This window comes from Arachis hypogaea, chromosome 15 (assembly GCF_003086295.3).
Source record: "Arachis hypogaea cultivar Tifrunner chromosome 15, arahy.Tifrunner.gnm2.J5K5, whole genome shotgun sequence".
Classification (NCBI taxonomy): Eukaryota; Viridiplantae; Streptophyta; class Magnoliopsida; order Fabales; family Fabaceae; genus Arachis; species Arachis hypogaea.
In genome coordinates, this window is record NC_092050.1 from 151,391,564 (window position 1) to 151,417,982 (window position 26,419).

Sequence of the window (26,419 nt, forward strand, 5' to 3'; positions counted from 1 at the left end):
TTATAAACCTCCATTTACTGTGATTTAATCAACAATTTCATTCTTATTGCAGGGGTTCCTACTACAATTGATTACCATAAACTTATCCTTGACATAGAGGTGGGTGCACTTTATGTATTTCTTTATCAGTAACCTTTGGAAATGTTTGCTGGTGGCAATTGGTTAGATGAATAATACATAATCTCTGAATGTGTTACAGGATTTCAAAAATGGCAAAGTTGATACTGCTTTTATTCCAAAGCATGAAGAGGAGTTGGCAATGGTGACATTTTAATATATAACTGATCATTTTTACATTCTTAGCAATGGTTTTAAGGATTTTACGTCAAACTTTATACTTTTGATGTGTCAAATTTGTGGAAAGTTACTTCGAGAGGTTTTTTTTTTTTTATTTCGTATTTATTTAAGATAACCAAATCACTTGGTTTATGTACTCTTTGCAACTACAGTATAGATGTCAGAAGATGGAAAGAAGTTAGGCAAATAAGGCATATATCAGTTAAGAATAGATTGGCTGCTGGGAGTTTCAATTTTTGTTCTTATATAAAGGGGATTGAGAAGGGTTTGGTGCATAATTTTTCTTTTTTTAAAATACCCTTTCCATATATTTATAAATCATAATGTGTAAAGCCATTTTCTTGTTCCAAAGACTTGAATCCAAGATCTTTTAATAGAAGGGTAAAGTACTTACCCAGAAACAGGTGGATTAATAGGCATGATAGTTAACATTAGTAAGAGTTAGTTAAGAGTAGTTAGATCCAATTGTTAGTACAAGTAGAATTGATGGGGTAGACCTTAGTAGGAAGGTTGTCTGGTCATGTGAATAACCGAGTCTTGGTGGAAGTTGAGAGGTCTCTCAAATATCACCTCTACTTTTGCAATTCATCAATGAAAACTCTGTTATTCAAGTTGATAACCAAAACTTTTATGAGGAAGTTCTTCAATTTTTTGCTCTTTGCCCCGAGTACTATGTAATAGTTTATGATGAATCCAATTTTTTTAATTAATTACTGTCCTCTACATATGCAGCCTCCTGTGAAGATGGTACTGGCCAAAGAATTCGCTGGCGTAAATGCATGATGGATATGATATGACATTTGGGATATCATCAAGAATGGCTGGCCTTGTTTTAATCACTCTCTCCGTGCATTTATGTGAAAATTTTAATGAAATTTTGATAATTAACTTGGCACTATTGTCTTTGTTCTTGATACATTGTAAAAACCAAACTTCATGTTTGGTTCTATTGCTAATATCAAATACTGGTGCTAGAAAGTGCGAGTACCCCTTTGCAATTCTTCAAGATTCATAGTTGTATTGTGACTGATGAAATATTCTAAATTTTTGTTTTCCTAAACTTCTTAAAAATTATAGGGTAAATTATTTATTTCCCTTGTCATTGTGTGATTAACACTACTTCTGATTGATATTCAGGTTAGGTTACAATCTTATATGACATTGTATCTTTGTATTTTATAAAATGATAGTAATTTCTGATATAAATATGATACCTCTCCTACACTAAGTATATACTTGACAAATTAAGGGGTGTCATATAACCTTAGTAGAGAGAGTCTAATTTACCCGACTTGATATCACAAAAGACAGAATCTAATAATGTGCTCACGTATTATTTCATATCCTAAAAAATTTACAGGTCAAAAAAGATTTTGCCTAGGATACTTTTCTATTTTGCCCTCATACTATAGACATATATATAACTGCAGGAACAAAGGACATCTTCATATGTTCATCATCATTGTCATCACCACCATATTCTCTAAGGTACACATCCTTCCTCACAAGCAAGTTGCTATCTTTATTTACTTTTATTTCATACATATATTATATATGATAATATAAACTTGAAATTGTTTCATGCTACAGCAACACCAGCCAAAGAAACAGGAGGACCAGAGCAGGGAGACGTGGAGCAATCAAGTGGCTTCATCACACCAGGCAAGCACTTCTCTTGGTAATCATCGTTTCTGATGTGTGTCTCACGGCATTCTGCACTACAAAAGGCCCTCTCCCCTCTGCAATGCATAATACGGACCACACATAATTTTTAATAAGTGAGAAAGTCAAATCTTAATTTGCACTCCATAAGGGGGGAATATGCATGTGCCAATTTGGCAGAGAAAAAGGGCAGGCCTTAAATAGGGATACATGAGAAGATTTTATAAATGTCAGAAAAAATTTATATATTAATAACATCATGCAAAAGTTTTATATACTAAATTTGACATAAATGAGCCCTTTGCAGAGTAGGTAAAACCACTGGTGGACATTCCATTATCCTTTTTTATTGCTTTGGTTTTTTTTTTTTTTTTTTTTGGGGGGGGGGGGGGGGGGGGGGGACCATACCATGTGAATCTGGAGCACATGGAAGGCAAGTGTTAACTTTAGAAGATTTTTCTTTAATTGGTCCCAACAAGGTTGGAGAAAAAACTAATGGCTATGCTTGATCAGTAAATCAACGTCTCACTGAAGATTCTAAGGAAAATGCATACAACAGCATGCGAACACATTGTGTAAAGTGCAACAATGCCATTGGGAGGGTTACATAGTCCTAAAAACTGCAGCATTTATAGTTTAGGACCGAATAAAGGAAACATAAACTTCAATTCACAGTTGGGACAAACACTATACTTGCAATCACAGGAGTCTAATCCTGAACAAGTGATTGCTTATGATTATGAATTTTCTTAAAGAAGTAAAGGAAAGAAAAATTAAAGCTAAAACATCTAATGGCAATTGGTGAGAGATTTGAAATTTTATTTCAATTATACATGATGACAGAATGGTTATATTGTAAGCTTCTGCTATAGTTTGCAACATGTAAATACATGACATAATCGTAATTCTACATACCAAACCAACAACACCTCTAAATTCCTGATGCTTCCACAAATTCGTGGTTCCATTCAAGTATAATATTAAACGGAAAATTGAGATGTGACACAAGTTAACAATAAAAACGAACTTAAGCAGGAAGAAAACATAGTAAAACTCCAGAGATTCAGTAACATTAAGTACCAAAACCATAAACCTGAAATTTCATGGTCAAATACTTGATGAATGGGGAAGTAAAATTAAATTTTAATAAGCAAGAAAATAAAGTTAATCTGATATTAGAACCTGTACATGAAGATGTCGACCCCATGAAGATGCTTATTGCAGAGATTGCAGGAATTGAGAAAGTAAGAACTCGGAGACACAAAATGGCTTCCAATCTTACTGAAGGTAGAAGCAAAGAAAAGGCAATTGTTTTTGGTATTGATACCCCTAAAGTTAGCAGCAGCCTTAGCAGAGGACACAATATCAGTATTATGAGTGGAAATGGAGTTGTTCTTTGTGATACTCATGGCTGCAACTATGCCTAACCCAACAACCCCTCCTTCTAACATCATCATCCTATTCCTATTCTTTTGTTGTTTGCTCGAGTTGGAATTAGAATTAGAATTCTCCATCTAAAATGTCACTGAAATGTTTTCCAATGATTGCCTTCTCTCTTTCTTTTGTCATGTCTTTCAAAGACATGGAAAAAGAACGTCTAGAGGGAGAAAGGGTAACATTTGGAATTGAAACAAAGTTTCAGAAGCAGGAGCTGGAGAGCTAAGGGGTTAAGAGGGAATATCCTGAAATAAATATGCCATGATTTAGGAAATAATATGATAGATACAACCAGTGTTATTATTATTATAATAGGGTTATAATGGAAAATATATAAAAGATGCTACGTGTCCTTAACTCCTCAACACAGCTTTACATATCACAAAAGATGCCAAAATATCCTGATTGAACATGTTGATCTCAAAATTGTGTGTGAATTACTCATGCTCTGCCAGGTCAAAAAAGCTGATCGGTTTTATTCTAGAAACAAATTGGTTAATTTATTGTCTCTGCAAAACTGTAATAACATCACTGATTTTAAACTATGAAATTTTCGTAGCTTTTATTATTATTATTATTATTATTATTATTATTATTATTATTATTATTATTATTATTCCAAAAAAATAAAGAAGTACAGAAAAAAACTATTATGCTGACAGACAAATGAAACTTAAACTGGTTTATCAAATTGCATTAGGCATTGGCTATATTGAGATTTCTTGTTTCTTCTTTTAGTTATCCTTAGCAAGATGCTACTGAAATCAGATATCGAATTATTCATATTGCAAGCAAATGATTTTTTAGACTTGTTGAGACCATTATGAATTAAACTAAATTATTGGGATTATAGTTCAATATTATGAATAAAAAATTAATTAATTAATTACTTTGGTTTCTTGAAGAACATGTATCATATACTAAAACTTTGACCGTTATTACAGCACGGGAAACCTGAGTGTTTGAGCACTTTTTCATATTTGTATAAGTCAGTATTTTGATTTTCATGGACTTGTATATGGTAGAACTGTATGTATACTTTTCATTCATAACAATTAGATGCTTTGTATTTGATTGTTGAAGGCCATAATGAAACAGAAATTAATGCTTTATTTCATCTTTTATACATTATTGATGAATTGATTTCTTCCTCTGCACAAGAATCAGGCTTTGTGGGTCTCTTTTAGGCTTTATTTTTTATTATTATTTTTATTGTCAGTGGAACCTGCTTCATCTTCCTTTGACTTTTAAGCCGTTTAGGTATATCAATACCAACTAACAAAAATCTACGCCCACACAAAAAATCAATTACTAAATCACGTATTTGTGTATAAATATATATTGTTTAACTTATTTTTTATATATATTTTGTATTTTAATTTGCATTTTATACTGGTGGGCGTTGGCTAATTTGATGCTAATCTACATTTTTTGAATTAGGTTTCATGTGTTTTACTTTTGGATAAAATTGGTTAAAAATAAATTTTGTAACGAAGTAAACACAAAAGAGGAAAGCTTCGAAATGTAAAATTATCTAACTCTGCAAGTAACTCTTCTTAATTCTTGAGGTTTTAAGTTCATGAGAACTCAAGAAATTTGATAAGAGAGAGTGTTCATAAGTGTTTTTACTCTTTCGAATTTAGGGATTAACTGAACAAAATTGTTGAGAATAGATTGGAGACACGATGTTGCTGCCATCGTTCTATTCCGAGTTCCTAATGTCCGAGTTTGTCATTTCCAATAGTGGGGAGTGTTCTTGCAAGGACTCCGATGCTCAAGTTAGCATGGGTCGCAAGAAGAATTAAGTTGGAGATCATACCTTAGTACATGTATTTGGAATAATACATATATTGTGAGGTTGTGATGTCATGAACTCTTCTCCTTATGTTCTTTAGAGGTTATAAGTTGTCTTTGAGGTTAAGTTGATTTAAGAGAATGAGTTACTATTCTCATGAATTGTCTAATACTTTGTTGTGGCATCATATATTCATATGATGCTCTTAGGTCTATATGTAGTTGATATTGTAACCTTCTCTTTAATAGTAAAATGATGGTTACAATGTAGTAATTAAGCTCGTAAAATTGAGTTATTAGGTATTATAATGAGTGATGAGGAATTAGTGTTCTCCTTGTAACATCTTCTTTGGAATTTGAGAAAACACTTAATCATTAAACCAGTTCATTGGAACTTCTCATACTCTTGAACCCGATTCTTTATATTGGACTTATAGAAATATTCCAAAACAGAGGGAGATTGGTTTTATGTAAGCCATCTTCAATTTTGTGAGCTTCAAGCTTCAGCCACTGTTGGTAATTTGGGTATGAAAGTTGCCAAGTTGGTAACTTCTCATAACAGAAACAGAAATTTAAGTTGACAGAGAAAAACTGACACGGGAGAGAAAAATAAATGAGTGGGAATAATGTCATTTATTTCTCTCTTACGTTTACAGTTGGTAACTTATTAAAAAAAATTAGTAACTTCTCGGCAAGAAGAAAAATGAAGTAGAGAGTAGAATCCTCTCACCATTGAATCATCCACACTAAAAAAATGTTCCTAATAACAAACTGAAATTCAGATTATGGAAAACAAGATCATGTTTGGTAATGGGATTTTGAGATGTTAAAGTGCATTTTACTATTTGGAGAACAAAGTGACACATCCTTTGATAGTTCAAAGTACACATGCCTATTCAAAGAAAAGCCTAGAATCTTAACATATATATTGGGAAAATGCATGGTGCATTCTCAATCCCTTTTGAAATATTCTAAAGTACAAATTCAATATTACAGAATTTGTTTATATACAAATTTAAGGATTGCAATCATTTTTATCTGCACATCTCTTGATACATTCCTTAAGTTTTCTAAAAAAAGAATAAACAAATTTAATATTGGTGATTTTGACTCATTGTTGTGGTCTCGGAGAGAAGGCTCTTCCAAACATCATCATAGGAGGCATGTTTTCTTCAGCAAATGTCCTAAGTTTATTGAGCTCCGGTAAGACAACTTTCCCAAGATCAGGTCTATCTTTTCTCATCATTTCGGCGCATTTCAAGGCGAGTTTGGTGAAATGCAAGGTGTGGTCCATTGGCCAGTCAGAAATAGCTGGATCAAGCACCTCTTCCAAAGTCCCTTTGGCGATGGCCCTCTTAACATGATGAGCCAAACCCATTGGTGACCTAGCTGTCACAATTTGGAGAAGCATGATCCCAAGTGAGTAAATATCAGACTTGATTCCAAGCATGCCAGTCTGTTGGTACTCAGGGTCAATGTAACAGAATGTTCCGGCTGTTGATGTCAAACGATACTGAGTGACGGCGTCTGCAACTGAAGGAGGGACAAGCCTGGCTAGCCCAACATCACTGATCTTGCTCACGAAATTCCGGTCTAGCAAAATGTTTCCTGGCTTCAAGTCGCGGTGTACAATGGGCTCTGGCTTTGTCTGGTGAAGGAATAGGAGGCCTGTGGCTATCTCTGCAGCAATTTGGAACCTTAGCTGCCAAGGAAGAGCCGGTAACTTCCCTCGTCGGAGGAGGCAATCGTCCAAGCTCCCATTAGCCATGTACTCATACACTAAGCAACCATACTCTGGGCATGCTCCGAGGAGGAGAACCATGTTTGGATGCCTTATACAAGTTAACACTTCAACCTACATAAACCATATTGACAGAAATAAAAGAAAGGTTGAAAATTGCGAGTTTCAATTCACACTGTCCAGTTTGGTTCTCAGTTTTTAGTTTCAAACTATGATTTCATTCGAAGAGGAAAAGATGTTGATAATATTAGTTTCCATACCTCTTGATTAAATTGTTCCCTTCCATGAGTTGCATCTGGCCTCAAAACTTTTATTGCAACCGGTGTGTGATCTAATTCACCCTTGTATACAGGGCCATAGCCTCCTTCACCGATCTTGAAAGCTGCTGAGAACTTTTGTGTCGCTTCCTCGATTTCCTCAATGGAGTACCTTCGGTACATGGCAGTACCAACACCTCGAGGTTCTAGTCCTCTCTTCATCTGTGGTGCTTCTCGCGGAGATGTTTTCTCTGGACTAATTTTTTTCTGTGCTTCAGACTCTGCGATCCTTTGATCCTTTTCTTTCTCCCCCCCTGGACTAGCCAATGCCGCTCCTTCCGATATTTGTAAGTCTTCCATCTTCCTCTTTTCTTCCTTTTTCCACCGTTGAAGCTCCATTGCCTGTTGCACATATAGCTCAGTGTCTTATAATGTTGCAATTATGTATGTTTTGGACTATAATCAAATTTGTAAAGTACCTTCTCCTTTGCTGTTAGAGCTTCCTTGCGAGCTGAGCTATACATCTCCATTGTCTGCTTCAGTTCTAGCTTTAGCTTTCTCACCTCAGCTTCCATTTCTTCCTAAATTCAACAATATAATAACAATTGTTGGTTAACTTAGGGAAACTTAAATTGTCATAGAATATTTCCCAACTAGATTCATTATATGTAATATTCTCGTAGATTCATCCATTTAGATAACTTTTTAAGTACTGTGTTCGAGCGTGCAGGGAAATTAAATTCTAAAAGTTATACTATCGTTTATACGGTGTACTTACGTTCTCTGTTGGCGATAATAGAGAGGTGAATGAGTAGTCATCACACATGAAAGATTTCTGTCCTGATTCTTGGGGGGATCTTGATCTTGATCTGGTTCCATCAAAATCATCATCGGAATACAACGAAGGGAAGAGCCTATCAACACTTGGTTTTGCACTCGCCACAAATGATATGTCACAATCTTCAGGTACATTATTTGATGCGTAGTTTCTTCTTTTTGTCTCGTATGGTGATCTATAATCATGTTTTTTAAGTAATTAATCTAATTTTTACCATATTTTTTGTGTAAATATATCTATCATTATTATGAATCATGCACAAGAAAAATATAAACATAATACAATGTAGTATGTGATATATTTTAATTTGTAATAACTTACATGGCTTCATCACTGCCGCGATTACGGCGTGCATATGCGCGTTTGTCTGGAAATGATCCGGCTTCAATTGATGCATAGAGTAAACAAATTATGAAATTGTTGTTATCTTAATAAATAAACACTACTTTCATTATTTTTTTAAATAACATACCTTAAATTCTGGATTCTAAGTCTAGACAAATAAAGTAAAATCTAATTGAACTTAAAAGAGCAAAAAAAGTGATTAGTAATTGGTTACTCAAAATGTTTCATTGTATTTCTTTATTCATGTGTCATTGCATAAAAAAGTTAATTCGACTTTTGGAGTCATTTATCATTTATTCCAAAAAAAATCATATATAGATAGGGCTTGTTTGGGTGAATTTTTAATAAAAGATTTTTTTTTAATTATCTTTTTATAAAAGATCCTTTAAAACAGTAAAAATAATTTTATATTTAAATATCTCATATAAAAATAATTTTTTATTTATTTATTATGTAAAAAGTATTTTTTAAATAAAAAACATATTTTAAATAAATAGAAATTATAACTTCTAAAAAATATATTTTATAAAATCTTTTCAATATTTTTATTTATATTATTAAAAATTTATCAAATATATTAAAAATAAAAAAATTATTAATTTTTTTAATAGTTTAATAACACCCAAACAAGCTTAGTTCATTACCTGGAAGCATTGATATTTCATCAAAATCATGAGATTGGTATCCACCTGAAACTGCAATTGATAGATAGAAGTAAACACACAAATTATGAAATTTTTGTGACTTACTCCAAAGGTATGGAAATTAAATTTATAATATAATCAAACATAATATTGTTAAAAGTTAAAATAAAAAATTGAAATGTTAATTAGTTAGTAACCATGTCGTGGGAGTGTGAGGTTGCGTGGTCGCTCAGCACGTTGAGCCAGAGAAGAGTGGATCTTATTCTGCGACGCAGGTTTTGGAGAGAGTAATACGGTCGCAGTTTTAACGGATGAGATCTTTCCTTTGGAGATTATATAGACGGTGCAGAATGACGGTACCGCTTTTGACACCGTGCTTGGAACATCACTCATCCTAAATCTGTTTTCCAAAAATATTTCATTTAAACTCCGATTTCATACGAATAATCTATCAATAATTTTATTTACAGATCTTCTAAGTAATAATTAATAATTAGTTTCTACAGCTATACCTAGCAAGACCACTCCTTGATGCTGCCCCAAGTACTAAAAGCTCAATGGAATATGTGGTAACACTTTCTACTAATGCCTTTGATATATCTGTGTCCTCTAACAAAATTTCTTTGAAGTGTACCTGTTGCAATTCATGCATGCATGCCTTGTTTATTCTTATTCTGCTTTTAATTATAATTTTTGTAAATTAAAATACTGAAATAAATTCCTGATTTTATTGTTATATGTAAAGAGAAAAGTAAATTTTTTTGTCATTAATATTTGTCATTTTTAAAAAAAATATTTTTAACGTTTATTTTTATTAAATTTTATTCCTAACGTTTTCTATTTATTCAATTTTGTCTCTTTTATTTTTTTATTTGCGTCAAAATTATCTCTAAATATTTTCACTTTTATTCTTAATATTTTAGATAGAATTAACATCTAGAGATAATTTTGACACAAATTGAAAATTTTAGAAACAAAATTAAATAAAATTAAAAGTTAAGAACTTTTTAAAAAAAAAGACAAACATTCATAACAAAAAAATAAATACTTTACTCTTTAAAATTACTTAGATTTGGTGAATAGATATAATGTGAATAACAACTTTATTAACTAATTAAACCCTTAATTTGTATTGGTGAATGATGAAAATGAGGTTGAAGAACTAACATTCTTTCTGTTGCAAAACACTCGAAACGACTCAAACAGCTCCTTTGATTCTTTGTCATGTGGTCTATCCGTACCTTCTTTCATCTCATAGCTTCTCACTGCAATCACAACCATTATTCAAGTAGTCAATTATAGTAATAACATTAATTAATTAACGTTGTGTGTATCAAACATCAAGCTCATCAAGTTATGGGTTATATTTAGCTAAATAATTATAAATCATCATAATCAATTGTCATACCAAAATCATCTTACTGAAAATTAAATTACCATCAAGTAGTGAAAAAAAAAATATATTGAAGATTTTCATACCTACCAAATTGTTTTAATTTTAGTTTTCCACAAGGATAAAATCGGAAGAAAAGAAGAAGAAAAAAAATCTTATTTTCCAAGCATTAGGGAACTGGAATTATTGGATCTAATTTAACTGTTGCTATGATATGAAAAGTTCCATATGAGAGAAATAATTAAGAAAAAATGATGATTCGCCTAAAAAATAATAATCACAAACTCACTGTCATTATTTTGACATCGATCAGCCGTGCTATTTTGGCTGAAATTATTTTTGATGTAACAATTACAATTAATAGTTGTTCAAAATTGTTTGCAATATATATATATCGAGTTAAAATGTAATTCTCATATTACCTTTTAATTCTGTTTTTACACCATTTTTAAGAAATAATTTTTTATCATCTAGCACATCTGTTCAAATATTTATGACCAAGAAAATCTTGTACTTGAATTATGACACTGTAGTATTCAATAGTTCAATAGCCTCAAAGGCAAAATAAAAAGCCAAACCCCTATATATGCATTTTGCATGCTCAAAAAGGAAAAAAAAACTGCATAACCTTAAAAGATAAATGTTTTCATGACCCAAATTAAGTGCAAGTAGTAGATGATATAGATACAAGATGAAAAAAAAAAAAAGATTTAAATAAAGTACTTACATGGTGAACGACTATTATCTGATGATGATCTTTGCTTAACATGGATGAGTAAGAGATCTTGATCCTTTGGAAGAATATTATCCACTGCCCATTTTGCAGCACTTTGGCTTGTCTTATTATTCTCAATTGCCACAGCAACAACACGCTTTCCATGATTCATCATCGTCATAAGGTTAGACATATCTTCAATAATAATAATAAAACAATAATAATAATGAATAATAATGAAAAGAATGATTGTGTTGTTGTTGTTGTTGTTTTTTTTTTTTTTTTTGGTTCTTCTACTACTCCGTCTCTCTATGCCTATTGTCTTGCTGAATGCTCTATTATAAATATTAAGCACTTAATTTGTTAAGGAAGCTACAATATAATAACGAATGTTACTGCATACACACATAGTTAGTGTTGTTGCAACATAGTGCTAACAATAATCTTCTTTCTCTTAACCTAATTAGTTTTCATTTTGTTTTGAGATTTCCATATTTGGTTAACATGAATTATTCACACGTATTAACCGTGTAAGATGTATAGTGCTTAATTATTCGGTGATGCTAACACGAAAATAATAATTTAAAGTTACTTTATTCAATTTAATATTTATAATTGTATATATATAACATTTAGAATTATATATTTATTATATTTAATATTATGTATTTATTTTAGAAATAATTAATAAATATAAAATAAGATAATTATTTTGAGCTGATTTAGACTGATTTTTATTGTTTTTCAAATATTTTTGTAATTATATAACTGATATACCACGTATACTATCTTAAGCTACTTTCGGTGAAACACAATTAGGTATTAGGTATACATTCTATATGATGTGATTAATTTAACCCAAAAGTTAATCACCTTTCTCGTGTAATTGTTATTATAGATAGAAATATTATGTATGCAAGAAGTGGTAGACAACGTAATTAATTAATTAAACCTAGTTTGCTGTTGTACCCGTTAACGTTGTGCTTATTATTGTTTACCAAAATTTCCCCAAAATACTCAACAATTATTTCCTAAAATTTTACTTATTATGCTTGTTTTCAGAGATATTGGGTCGTTTACTTATCATCAACTATTAAATAAGATATATTTAGTTAAAATTCCATCAAATATTGGGGGTTGAAATCAATGAGAGGTAAAAAATAAATTAAATGAAATGAAATAATATTTTATGATGACCATAGAAAATTAAGGGTATAACTATGGATTGAATGATAGAGAGTAATGTTGATAGCCTGGTTCATAATAAAATCATGGCCCAATTAGTCCAATATTACATTAGAATTAATGCGTCAAACCAAGATCGAGATAAGTCTCAAAGTGGTCTCTAAAGTTGCATTCAAACTTTATAGTAGTCCTTGAACTTAAAAGTTACCCATATTCGTCTCTGAAGTTGCACTTTAGGACTCAGATTCGTCCTTCCGACACATTCCGTCCACCTGGCACCACCGGAAAGCTGATCTGGACTCCTCCGTGATACGCTGGCTAGGTAACGGCTAGCTGACGTGGATCAGTAAACTTTTATGGTGTAATTTGGTCCTAAATCAAAATTAAAAATTTTAATCCCCAAATTTAATCATTATTCTCTTCTCTACAGTAATCCATCTTTTCTCTATAGGCATAGATCTTCATATTCCAAATTCACAAAAATTTTTTTTTGTTTATTTTTAGTTGAAGTATCTTATAACAATAACAACAACTAGAGTCTTCTTAACAACCATTATTTGAATAAGTCTAACTGCTTTTATCCTTTTTTTTTTCTGTAAGAAAGATGGTGAGATTATAACATAAAAAAAAGTTATGTGATATATATAATTAAAGAAATAATGCAAAGTTTAGTTTCTAAAATTGTGAACGTTCATAAAAATTTGTTGACTTTTAAAAATGATTAAATTGATTCCTAAATTCATAAATTGGGAATCTCAACTTATCTCTAATGCTAATATAAAATGTTAAAATGTCAGCATGACATTTGCAAATAAAAAGATGATATCATTAATATTTTAATATGATCAAATTAGTTTCTTAAATTAGTTAATTATATTTATTTTGCTTAATTAGTTTTTTATTAATTAGAGACTAAAATAATAAATATGAAATTAGGTAAATTTTTGCTATTTTTTGTTTCTCTAATATTACCCTTAATTAATTTGAAATACTTATTTAATTATAATAAAATCTTAGACATGTCATTTTAATGGAAATGTCATACAATTTGAAATGGCATAATATAACATTTTATATTAATACTATGTGAATGACAGTTAAATTAGGATGATGCATGGTTATTTTGGAACAGGATTCGAAAGAAAATGTAATGTAATATATAATAATAACCATGTAACTTTTTAATTCCGTAAATACAAGAGATAGATTTTTGTAAAATTATATAAAAATATAAAATTGAATTTTGTAAAATATTTTAATTAAACTAGAGTTAAATGAGTGCATAAAACGTTAAATACAAAGACATAGTATGTGACTTTTAATTAACAAAACATATGCGTGCTTTCAATGAAGTTGTAATTTGTGTGAGATATATTTTCAAAATATGTGAAAAACTATTTTGAAGAGTTACATCTCTTCATAGAGTTGTAACTTAATCAAAAAGTTATGCCTGTTAAAAGGTTGCAACTATTTGAATAGTTATGTCTGTTGAAAGATTGTAACTATTTGAAAAGTTGTGTCTGTTGAGTACGTAGCTGCATGTACTCCGTCTCTATAAATTTCTCTCATTTCATTATTGCTAGTGAATCCATCTCAACACTTTCTTTATGCGCAAAAGAAAGAATAAAGAATATTATTCTGTAAATTATCATTTAGTATAAGGCTTGACTGTGTGAGTGCATAAACAAGTCAAGTGTTCTTCATTGTATCTTACAGAAAATTCGTCAGTAACCCATTTTGCACACCATTGTATATTGGTGGGGGCGAATTAAGTCTAAAGGAAAGTGTGTGTAACACACGCCTTGAAGAATTGCGCTATTTGATTCACTATCCCCTTCTCTCTTAACTCACAATCTTTAGGCTTAATTATTCACCAATAAAACAAAAAATGGTCACCGCATCAATTAAGGAGATGACGTCGGATTTTGTCAAGTTAGAAAGATTTGATGGTGAAAATTTCATACGATGACAAAAGAAGATGTACTTCCTTCTCACAACACTAAAAGTGGCATATGTTCTTACCATACCAAGACCACCAGAAGTTGAAAGGGAGGCCATTGTAAAAACACGAGCCAAGCAAAAATGGGACAACGATGACTACATATGTACCGGGCACATACTCAATGGCATAGCTGATGCACTATTTGATGTCTACCAAAATCAGGGGTGCAGGTACGTATAAATAAAGGGGGGCAATGGCCCCCCAAAATTTTAGTTTTTATTCAAAAAAAAAAATAGTCTGATCCCCCTTTTTGTTATTTCCCATCCCCCTCTCTTTTTGTTCTATCTTTTCCAACTCCCTCCCCCTCTCACTTTTAATTCCTACAAAACCCAGCCCAATAGCCCATTCCCTATCCCTTTTTCTATTTCCCAATCCCTATTCCTTTTTTATTTCCCAACGTATAATCACTAATCAGTTCCCCAATCCCCTTTTTTTATTTTTCAATATACAACAGGTCTCTTCCTCTCCCTCTCTTCCCGCCTTGGCTTTCAAAAAATTTAGGTAACAACTTTTTCTATTCTTCTTCTTCTTTACCTCTTTAATCTTCTTATCTTTTACAATTTTACCTTTTTGACTCTTTTTTTTTTTTTTGCAGATTAAAAAAAGAGAGTAGTTTAACAAGTGATTTTTCACTCCTCTTTCTCAAAAAAGGTTCTATTTTTATTCTTTTTTATATATTTAGTTATTTACTTAATTAGTTAATTTATTATTATTTGTTAATTAAGTTTATGTTATTATATGTTAGTTTGTATATTTAGTTTTTTTATTAGTTAACTATTTAATTACAATTTTATATTATTTATATTAGGATGTTAGTATTATTGTTCTGAATTTTAATATTTTATAAAGATTTAGAATGTAATTTACACTTTTTGCTTAATATATTTTAAATTATAGGAACTTATTTGGCCATTTGAATTATGAGTAAGTTCAAAACCATTGATACATTTTTTAAAAGAAAAGATCAAGAGAATGAAGATGCTTCTACTATTACTACTCCAATACTTGAGGGGTCATCAAATTTTATTACTTCAAGTTCTTCATTGAATAGCTCAAAGCGTCCACGACTTCTTCCAAATCAACTGGATGTTTTTCGTTTGGAAAGAGATCCTGGAATGTGACCAATGATTTGGAAGTTTCCTCCAAATAAAAGAGATGAAATCCGTCGGGCTTATATTAAAGTTGGGCCAAATCAGCCAATTCTTGATAATTATCCATTTTCTGGTGATAAAAGTCATCGTCGCTTTCAAGCTTCATGGTTTAAATTGTTCCCATCTTGGTTAGAATATTCTATAGAAGATGATGCTATATATTGTTTTCCGTGCTTTCTTTTTGCTAAGGAACCTTCAATCAATACGGGTTCAAATGCTTTTATTGAGAATGGTTTCAGGAATTGGAAGAAAGTAAATAGTAAAAAAGAATGTGCTCTTTTGAATCACATTGGCAAAGATCCTAACTCATTCCATCATAAGGCGCTGAAATCATGTGATGATTTGATGAAACAATCACAACATATTGACAGACTTCTTCATAAGCAAACATCAGAAGAGATTGAAAAGAATCGAATTCGACTAGGAGCATCTATAGATTGCATTAGATGGTTGACATTTCAAGGTTGTGCATACAGAGGACATGATGAAAGCCAAAGTTCAAGCAACAGAGGTAACTTTTTGGAAATGTTAAAATTTTTGGGATCTTACAATGAAAGAGTGAAATAGAATGTTTTGGAAAATGCTCCAAAAAGTGCTAAGTATACTTCAAATGATGTCCAAAAAAAAATTCTACATATTCTTGCTACTAAGGTGAGAAATTCAATTAGAGAAGAGATTAGAGATGCCAAATTTTGTATTATTGTTGATGAAGCTAGAGATGAATCTAAAAAGGAGCAAATGGCCATTGTTTTGAGATTTGTTACTCTAGATGGTTTTGTTAAAGAGAGATTTTTTGATCTTGTGCATGTCACTGATACTTGTGCAACAACTTTAAAGAAAGAATTGATTTTTGTCCTTTCTCATTATAATCTCCAAGTTAAAAATATTAGGGGTCAAGGGTATGATGGTGCTAGCAACATGCGGGGTGAGTGGAATGGTTTGCAAGCTTTGTTTCTTAAAGATTCTCCACAAGCATACTATGTGCATTGTTTTGCTTATAGGTTACAATTAGCATTGGTGGCAGCTTCAAGAGAGGTACTTCAAATTCATGAATTTTTTACTCAATTAAACTCTATTGTCACTATTGTTAGTGCTTCTTCAAAAAAACATGATCAATTACAAGAAGCTCAAGCAATTGAAAATGTAAACTTGGTTGCTCAAAATAAATTAGAAACAGGCAAATGTGCGAATTAAATAAGCACTTTACAAAGAGCTAGGGATACTCGATGGAGCTCTCACTTTAATTCTATTTGCAGTTTGGTAAAAATGTTTACTGCTACCAATATTGTTCTCAATAATATCATTGAAGACGGGACAACTTATGCACAAAGAGGTGAGGCTTATAGTGTTAGTAAAATATTATTGTCATTTGAATTTGTTTTCACTTTGCACTTGATGAAAGAGATTATGGGAATCACTAATGTTCTTTGCCAAGCACTACAACAACAATCTCAAGATATTCTTAATGCAATGCATATTGTTTCTACATCAAAGTTACTTCTTCAACAATTAAGAGATGGTGGATGGTGCAATTTTCTTGCAAATGTTAAAAATTTTTGTGAAAAACATGAAATTGAAGTCCTTAATATGAGTGCACAATATGTTTTTGGAAGAGGTCGATCTCGTCAACCAAGTGTGACAGTTGAGCATCATTATCGAATAGATGTATTCTTGACAACAATTGACTCTCAAATACAAGAGTTGAATAGTAGATTTAATGAGCAAACAATAGAGCTTTTGACTTTGAGTTGTGCTTTGGATCCTAAGGACAATTTCAAATCATTCAATATTGAAGAAATCAGCAAGTTAGCAGAGAAGTTTTATCCCATTGACTTTCCTTCTAATGAGCTAAATATTTTGAAATCTCAGTTGCAATATTATCAGCATGATATACCAAATCATTTGAAAGGTATTGGTACACTTTCTGAATTGTGCAACAAGTTGCAAGAAACGGGAAAATCAAGAACTTATCACATGGTTGATAGATTAATACGTCTTGTTTTGACTCTATCAGTGTCTACAGCAACAACAGAAAGAGCTTTTTCAGCAATGAAAATTGTTAAGACAAGACTCCGAAGTAAGATGGCTGATGAATTTCTTGCAGACAATTTGATCATCTATATAGAAAAAGAATTAGCAGCTATTTTTGACACAAATTCAATTATAGATGATTTTGAAAATAGAAAAAAACGTCGAATAGTCTTTTCATGATACAAAACTGTAAGTAGTAATTTTTATATATTATTGTCTTATTTTGATTGAGATTATATATTTATTTTTTTTTAATTTTATCAATAGAACTAGTAATATAAAATATAACACCGCCCCCCCTAAATAGTTAGCCTAGCTCCGCCCCTAACCAAAATGTTGCGAGCGCAAAAGAATTATAGGACAAATTAGAGGCAAAATATATGGCCGAGGACGCAACAAGTAAGAAATTTCTTGTCACTCGCTTTAATAATTATAAGATGGTTGATGGTAGATCTGTCATGGAACAACTGCATGAAATTGAGCGTATTTTAAATAATTTTAAGCAACATAACATGCACATGGATGATATCATCATTGTATCTTCAATTATTGACAAACTCTCTCCATCATGGAAAGAATTCAAAAGAACTATGAAACATAGAAAGGATGATGTTTCTCTTGAGCAACTAAGTAATCACCTTCGTCTTGAAGAAGAGTATCGTAAACAAGACGATACTAAAGAGCAAAGTGCTCATGCTAATCTTCACGTAATGGAAGATGGAAAATCCAACAAGCCCAACAAGAAGAGATACCGAGATTTTAATAAATCTCAAGGTAGCAATGGTGATTTTAGAAAGAATAAAAAGAAAGAAAATTATTTTCATTGTGGAAAACTAGGACATTTTAAGAAAGAATGTCGTTTCTTAAGAAAAAAGAAAGAAAAGAATGACACAGCAATAAAAGATAATCTTATTGCTGTAATTTCTGAGATTAACATGATTGAAGACATTGGATCATGGTGGATAGATTCTGGTGTAACTCGACATGTATGCAAGAATAAATATTTTTTCAAGACATTCAAAGAAGAGAATGTGACTATTCTGTACATGGGAAATGTGAAAATTAGTAAAGCTAATTTTAGAAAATATATAAATAAATAATTACTAAATAAAATGAGAGATAATAAACAATCTTAGTTTATAACCTTAGAATTTTAGTGGTTGAAAAAGAGAAGAATTATATACCTTTAATTGACGGATGGTTGATATTGAAGAGACTCACCTATAAATTGAGTTTTTCTTTAATTCATTTCAATCAAGTCATCCAGATAGAATAACATAATATTTCTTTGAGTAGTTTTCTCCTATATATATATATATATAGAGAGAGAGAGAGAGAAGTGTGCTCTCCTTTTGTCAAGAGAGAGTGTTATTGTAGTCTCCTTGTGATAGAAGGAAGTTGTAATTCTCAAAGAAAGTTATTCAATTGTTTCCATATTTTATACAAATTTCTAATTTTTCATCTCTATATTTTGCTGTGTCATTTGTCTGGTACCTAACAGTGGTATCAGAGCCAAATGTTGCTGATTAATATTTTTTTTTCCGCTGCGAGTTATCGTCTAAAAAAATGGCAGCAAAGTATGAAATTCCGAAATTCAGTGGGAGTAATTTTTCCATATGAAAATTGAAGATAAAAGCCATTATGAGAAAAGACAATTGCTTGACAGCAATTGAAGGTAGACCCACTGAAATTACAGATGAAAAATGGAAGGAGATGGACAATAATGTTGTTGCAAACTTACACTTGGCACTAGCTGATTCAGTTTTATCAAGTGTAGCAGAAAAAAAGACAGCAAAAGAAATTTGGGATGCTCTCACCAAATTATATGAAGTCAAGTCACTTCACAACAAGATATTCTTGAAGAGAAGACTTTATACTCTTCGAATGAGTGAGTCCACATCGGCAACAGATCATATCAACAATCTAAATACGCTATTTTCCCAACTTTCATCGCTGGAATATACCATAGCGGAAAATAAACGTGCAGAGCTCTTACTTCAAAGTCTACCAGATTCATATGATCAACTTATCATTAACTTAACTAATAATGTTTTGACTGATTATCTTTCTTTTGATGACATGGCTGCTGCGATTCTTGAAGAAGAATCCAGGCGCAAGAATAAGGAAAATAGATTAGAGAGCTCAAAACAAGCAAAGGCTTTGTTGATGACAAGAGGAAGATCAATGGAGCATGGTTCCAGTGGAAGTCAAAGTAGACCAAAGTCACAAAGTAAGAAGCAGGTCAAATGCTACAATTGTAGTAAGAGAGGGCACTTCAAGAAAGATTCTTGGAATAAGAAGAGTATAGAGAAGGTTCCAGAAGGATCAAGTTCTCAAGGATGTGTTGCAAGTACCTCTGATGATGGAGAAATCATGTATGACGAAACAACAATTAGTTCTAAAGGCAGTAAACAGCTCACTGATGTTTGGATTGTTGATTCAGGAGCAACATGGCACATGACTCCTCATCGTGATTGGTTTTGTACATATGAACCTGTCTTGGAAGGATCTATGTTTATGGGAAACGATCATACCTTAGAAATTGTTGGAATGGGTACTGTCAAAATAAAAATGTTTGATGGTTCTATTCATTCACTTCAAGGGGTAAGACACGTGAAAGGCTTGAAGAAGAATTTGTTGTCGATTGGGCAATTGGATGAACTTGGCTGTAAGACCCATATTGAAGGTAGGATCTTAAAAGTTGTTAAAGGAGCTCTTGTGGTAATAAAAGCAGAAAAGATTGCAGCAAATCTATACATGCTTGTGGGAGATACTTTGCAAGAGGCAGAGGCGTCAGTTGCTTCAACAAGCCAAGAAGAAATGACGATGATATGGCATTGCAAACTAGGCCACATGTCAGAACGAGGCTTGAAGATTCTTGTAGAACGTAATCTCATTCCCGAGCTCAAATCGGTAAACTTACCGTTTTGTAAGCACTGTGTTACAAGCAAACAACATAGATTGACGTTTAGTAGATCAACTGCTCGGAGCAAGCACATATTAGAGTTGATTCATTCTGATGTGTGGGAATCACCGGAGATGTCCCTAGGAGGAGCAAAATATCTTGTATCATTTATTGATGATTACTCTAGGAGGATATGGGTGTACCCGATCAAGAAAAAGTCAGACGTGTTTGCGATGTTCAAAGAGTTCAAAGCAAAGTTAGAACTTGAATCTGGAAAGAAGATCAAGTGTTTAAGGACAGATAATGGAGAAGAATATGTTGATGGTGATTTTCTAACATTTTGCAAGCAAGCAGGTATTCAACGACAATTCACAGTTGCATATACGCCTCAGCAAAATGGTGTAGCAGAGCGAATGAATAGGACTCTCCTAGAAAGAGCATGAGCTATGTTGCAAACTGCAGGTTTAGCCAAGTCTTTTTGGGTAGAAGCTGTTAAAACTGCCTGTTATATGATAAATCGGTCACCATCAACTGCAATGGGGTTGAAGACACCAATGGAGATGTGGTAAGGTAAGCCACCTAATTATTCTTCTTTACATATATTTGGTTGTCCTGTGTACGTAATGTACAATTCCCAGGAAAGAACAAAGCTGGACCCAAAGTCTAGAAAATGTATATTCTTGGGTTATGCTGACGGAGTTAAGGGGTAACGCCTGTGGGATCCCACTGCCCGCAAGATAGTTGTCAGTAGAGATGTGATATTTACAGAAGATGAATTGCAAAAGAAACAAGAAAATGACAGCACTGTTAAAGAGATAACCACTGTTCAAATAGATGAAAAATGCAGAGAAGGTGATCTTTCTGAAGCAGAACCACAGCACGAAGAACAAGAAGCAGAGGCCAATGACATAGAAGTTCGTTGATCCACTCGACAAAGAAGAATACCATCATGACACTCAAATTATGTTTTGACAAACCATGATGCATATTGTCTTTTGACAGAAGATGGAGAGCCAACAACTTTTATGGAGGCTATGCGCAATCCAGACGCTTCTATGTGGATGACAGCAATGCAAGAAGAAATTGAGGCATTACATAGGAACCATACCTGGAAACTTGTTGAACTTCCAGCAGGTCGGAAAGTCATTGGTAGCAAATGGGTTTACAAGATCAAACGAAATAGTAATGATCAGGTGGAACGATATCGTGCAAGATTGGTTGTCAAGGGATATGCTCAGAAAGAAGGTATTGACTTCAATGAAATATTTTCTCCAGTGGTGAGACTAACTACTATTAGAGTAATTTTGGCTATGTGTGCTGCATTTGATTTACATCTAGAGCAATTAGATGTAAAGACTGATTTTCTTCATAGAAAACTTGAAGAAGAGATATATATACTCCAACCAGAAGGTTTTGAAGAACAAGAAAAAGAAAACTTGGTTTGCAGGTTAACTAAATCTCTGTACGGTCTAAAGCAGGCGCCAAGGTGTTGGTACAAGAGATTTGATTCTTTCATTATTAGCCTTGGATACAACAGACTTAGTTCAGATCATTGTACTTATTACAAGAGGTCTGGTGATAATGATTTTATCATTCTGCTGTTGTATGTGGATGACATGTTGGTGGTAGGTCCCAACAAAGATCAAATCCAAGAATTGAAGGTACAGTTGGCTAGGGAGTTTGATATGAAAGACTTGGGACCAGCAAACAAGATTTTAGGGATGCAAATTCACTAAGACAAAAAGGATAGGAAGATTTGGCTATCGCAAAAGAATTATTTGAAGAAGATCTTGCAACGCTTTAACATGCAAGAATGTAAGCCAATTTCAACCCCACTTCCTATGAATTTTAAATTATCTTCAAGTATGTGCCCTAGTAGTGAAGCAGAGAGGATGGAAATGTCTCGAGTACCGTATACATCAGCAGTGGGAAGCCTTATATATGCCATGATCTGTACAACGCCAGATATTGCTCAAGCAGTTGCGGTGGTAAGTCGATTTATGGCAGATCCGGGTAAAGAGCATTGGAATGTTGTTAAGAGGATCTTGAGATACATCAAAGTAACCTCAAATGTTGCATTATGTTTTAGAGGATCAGAATTTATTATCAATGGATATGTCGACTCAGACTTTGCAGGTAATCTTGATAAACAAAAATCTACTACAGGCTATGTGTTTACACTTGCAGCAGGAGCTGTGAGCTGGCTATCTAAATTACAGACTGTTGTAGCTTTATTTACTATAGAAGCTGAATATATGGCAGCTACACAAGCATGCAAGGAAGCTATTTGGATCCAAAGGTTGATAGAAGAACTCGGGCACAAACAACAGAAGATTTCTGTGTATTGTGACAGTCAGAGTGTCTTGCACATTGCAAGGAATCCTGCCTTTCATTCAAGAACAAAACACATTGGAGTACAATATCACTTTGTTCGGGAAGTAGTAGAAGAAGGAAGTGTTGATATGCAGAAGATTCACACTAAAGATAACCTAGCAGATGTCATGACAAAACCAATCAACACAGAAAAGTTTGAATGGTGTAGATCCTCATACGGCCTATGGAATACATGAGTAATATGAATTTTGAAAATTTATCAAAATTAGCTTTAAGTGGGAGATTGTGAAAATTAGTAAAGCTAATTTTAGAAAATATATAAATAAATAATAACTAAATAAAATGAGAGGTAATAAAAAATCTTAGTTTATAACCTTAGAATTTTAGTGGTTGAAAAAGAGAAGAATTATATACTTCTAATTGACGGATGGTTCATATTGAAGATACTCAACTATAAATTGAGTTTTTCTTTAATTCATTTCAATCAAGTCATCCAGATAGAATAACATAATATTTCTTTGAGTAGTTTTCTCCTATATATATAGAGAAGTGTGCTCTCCTTTTGTCAAGAGAGAGTGTTATTATAGTCTCCTTGTGATAGAGAGAAGTTGTAATTCTCAAAGAAAGTTATTCAATTGTTTCCATATTTTATACAAATTTCTAATTTTTCATCTCTATATTTTACTGTGTCATTTGTCTGGTACCTAACAGGAAATGCATCAACTGTTCAAGTAATGAACAAAGGAACGGTGGAACTTGAATTCACTTCTGGAAGAGTACTGACTCTTACTGATGTATATTATGTACCCGAAGTCAGAAAAAAATTAGTTTCTGTCCCTCTACTTAACAAATATGGGTTTAAGTCTGTATTTGAAGGAGACAAATTTATTTTGTCTAAGGGTGGAGTGTTTGTGGGTAAAGGATATCTATGTGAGAATATGTTTAAATTGAATATTGTAAATAATAATAATAATAATAATAATAATAATAATAATAATAATAATAATAATAATAATAATAATAATAATGTTTCTGTTTATATTGCCAAGTCCTTTGATTTATGGCATAATCGTTTAGGACATGTTTATTTTCATAAATTAAATGATATGATAAAATATGATCTTATTCCAAAATTAATTAAAAATTCAGATGTATGTACAACTTGTATGTTAACCAAGATAACAAGACTTCCTTTTCAAAGAGTACAAAGAAATTCAAAGTTATTAGAATTAATACATTCTTATGTATGTGATTTGCATGGTTGGCCTACTATAGGTGGAAAGAAATATTTTGTAACTTTTATTGATGATTTCAGTAGATATTGTTACATATATTTGATGCATTCTAAAGATGAAGTCTTGGATAAATTTAAGATTTTTAAAACTGAAGTTGAATTACAACATGAAATCTTTATTAAGTGCTTAAGGTCTGACCGTAGAGGAGAATATTATAATCCTAGTTATTTTGAGTCCACTGGTATTATTCATCAAACTATTGCACCATATTCTCCACAACAGAATGGTATTACTGAAAGAAAAAATAGGGTGCTGGAAGAAATGGTTAATGCTATGCTATCTTATTCTGGTCTAGCAAAAGGTTATTGGGGTGAGGCTATCTTAACAGCCTGTTATATTTTAAACAGAATTCCTAATAAAAGGAATAAAATAACTCCATATGAACTTTGAAAGAATAAAAAGCCTAACCTTAAATATCTTAAAATTTGGGGCTGTAGAGCAATAGTAAAAGTTCTTGAACCTAAAAGAAAGAAATTAGGAGAAATAGGTATATAATGTATTTTCTTAGGATATGCTGAGAACAGTAAAGCTTATAGGTTTGTAGTTATTGAATCTAATGAATCATATTCTACTAATACAGTTATTGAATCAAGAGATGCAATTTTCTTAGATGATAGATTTAATTCAACTCCAAGATCTGAAAGTAAAATTCACTTAGAAATAGAAGAAAATGTAGAAAATAAGCCCGTTGAAAATATTGAACTTAGAAAAAGTAAAAGAATAAGAAAAGCAAATACTTATGGACCAGATTTTTTTATGTTCCTTGTGGAAGAAACAGGAGAATCAATAGATAGCATTGCACCCATATGCCTTCATATGGAAGGTGATCCTGAGACCTATGAAGAGGCTATAAGGTCTCGAGATTCAGATTTTTGGAAAGAAGCAATATAAGATGAGATGGACTCAAAAATGAGAAATAACACTTGAAAATTAGTGGATCTTCCTCGTGGGTCAAAAGTCATTGGTTCTAAATGGATTTTCAAAAAGAAAATAAAATTAGATGGAACTGATAAGTTCAAAGCACGGTTAGTTGCTAAGGGGTTTGCACAAAAAGAAGGAATTGATTACTTTGATACATATGCACCAGTAACAAGAATTGCTACAATTAGAGTGCTTATAGCACTTGCTTCAATTTTTAATTTTGTCATTCACCAAATAGATGTTAAAATAGCTTTTTTAAATAGTGAACTAGACGAAGAGGTGTATATGAAGCAACCCGAAGGATTTATAGTTGCTGGTCAAGAAAATAAAATGTGCAAATTAGTTAAGTCTTTATATGGATTGAAACAAGCCCCTAAGCAATAGCATAAAAAATTTGATGAAATTGTTCGTGCTAATGGATATAAAATAAATGAATCTGATAAATTTGTATATAGTAAAGTTAAAAATGGTAAAGGTGTTATGATTTGTTTATATGTTGATGATATGCTTATTTTTGGTACTGATTTAGAAGAGGTAGAAAAAACTAAACATTTTTTGTCTAGTAATTTTGATATCAAAGATATGGGAGTTGCAGATATAATTTTAGGAATTAAAATTGTTAGAGATGGTCATAATTTAGGATTATCTCAATCTCATTATATAGAAAAAATATTAAAAAGGTTTGATGAGTTTGAAGGATATTCGGTGAGTACTCCTTTTGATCCAAGTATTAAATTAGTACCCAATACAGGTTCGTCTGTTTCACAAATTGAGTATGCAAAAATAATTGGATGCTTAATGTATGCTATGACCTGTACTAGACCAGATATAGCATATGCTGTAGGTGGCTTAAGTCGGTATACAAGCAATCCAAGTAAAGACTATTGGCATGCTGTCCAAAAAATATTAAAATATTTGAAAGGAACAATAAACTATACTTTGTTGTATAGTGGTGAACCTTCTGTTTTAGAAGGATATACAGATGCCAGTTGGATAAACTATACAGAAGATCATGCATCAACAAGTGGTTGGATCTTTATCCTTGGTGGGGGTGCTGTTTCTTGGGGATCCAAGAAACAAACTTGTATAACGGACTCTACCATGGCTGCAGAATTTGTTGCTTTGGCAGCAGCAAGCAGGGAAGCTGAATGGCTTAGAGATTTATTACATGAAATTTCAGTTTGGCCAAAACCAATGACACCAATCTCTATACATTGTGATAGCCAAGCAACATTATCAAAGGCTTATAGCCAAGTTTATAATGGAAAATCTAGGCACATTGGAATAAGACATAGCTATGTTAAAAACCTTATTGGTAATGGAGTTATATCTATAAATTTTATAAGGTCAGAACAAAATCTTGCAGATCATTTGACGAAAGGATTGACAAGGAATTTGGTGTTTAAAACATCAAAAGGGATGGGACTAAAATCCGTATTTTAAATAATTACCAATGGTGGAAACCCAACTCA

At 32.1% G+C, this 26,419-nt stretch overlaps 3 protein-coding genes and 1 long non-coding RNA gene across 4 annotated transcripts; 2 read left to right on the plus strand and 2 right to left on the minus strand.

Annotated features, from left to right (window-relative positions):
- Nucleotides 1–34: 34 nt before the first annotated feature.
- LOC112751360 (uncharacterized) lies at nt 35–2,125 on the plus strand. Its single transcript, XR_003176365.3, has 3 exons — nt 35–99; nt 200–262; nt 1,030–2,125. It is a non-coding gene; the product is annotated as an uncharacterized lncRNA (long non-coding RNA).
- Nucleotides 1,613–3,926, minus strand: LOC112751359 (uncharacterized). Its single transcript, XM_025800465.2, has 2 exons — nt 3,142–3,926; nt 1,613–2,036 (listed from the first exon to the last, which is right to left on the minus strand). Exons 1-2 carry the CDS (start codon nt 3,471–3,473, stop codon nt 1,877–1,879), a joined length of 492 nt encoding a protein of 163 aa, XP_025656250.1. The 5' UTR covers nt 3,474–3,926; the 3' UTR covers nt 1,613–1,876.
- A 2,090-nt stretch (nt 3,927–6,016) lies between these two features.
- Nucleotides 6,017–11,298, minus strand: LOC114925383 (U-box domain-containing protein 51-like). Its single transcript, XM_029293012.2, has 10 exons — nt 11,136–11,298; nt 10,183–10,280; nt 9,528–9,649; nt 9,213–9,415; nt 9,016–9,066; nt 8,348–8,408; nt 7,967–8,201; nt 7,668–7,769; nt 7,192–7,590; nt 6,017–7,045 (listed from the first exon to the last, which is right to left on the minus strand). Exons 1-10 carry the CDS (start codon nt 11,296–11,298, stop codon nt 6,302–6,304), a joined length of 2,178 nt encoding a protein of 725 aa, XP_029148845.2. The 3' UTR covers nt 6,017–6,301.
- Nucleotides 11,299–14,286: 2,988 nt separating this feature from the next.
- On the plus strand, nt 14,287–18,458 carry LOC114925384 (uncharacterized). The gene is made up of 6 exons (XM_029293013.1): nt 14,287–14,480; nt 15,701–15,972; nt 16,174–16,496; nt 16,866–17,538; nt 18,069–18,199; nt 18,438–18,458. Exons 1-6 carry the CDS (start codon nt 14,287–14,289, stop codon nt 18,456–18,458), a joined length of 1,614 nt encoding a protein of 537 aa, XP_029148846.1.
- The last annotated feature ends 7,961 nt before the right edge of the window (nt 18,459–26,419 follow it).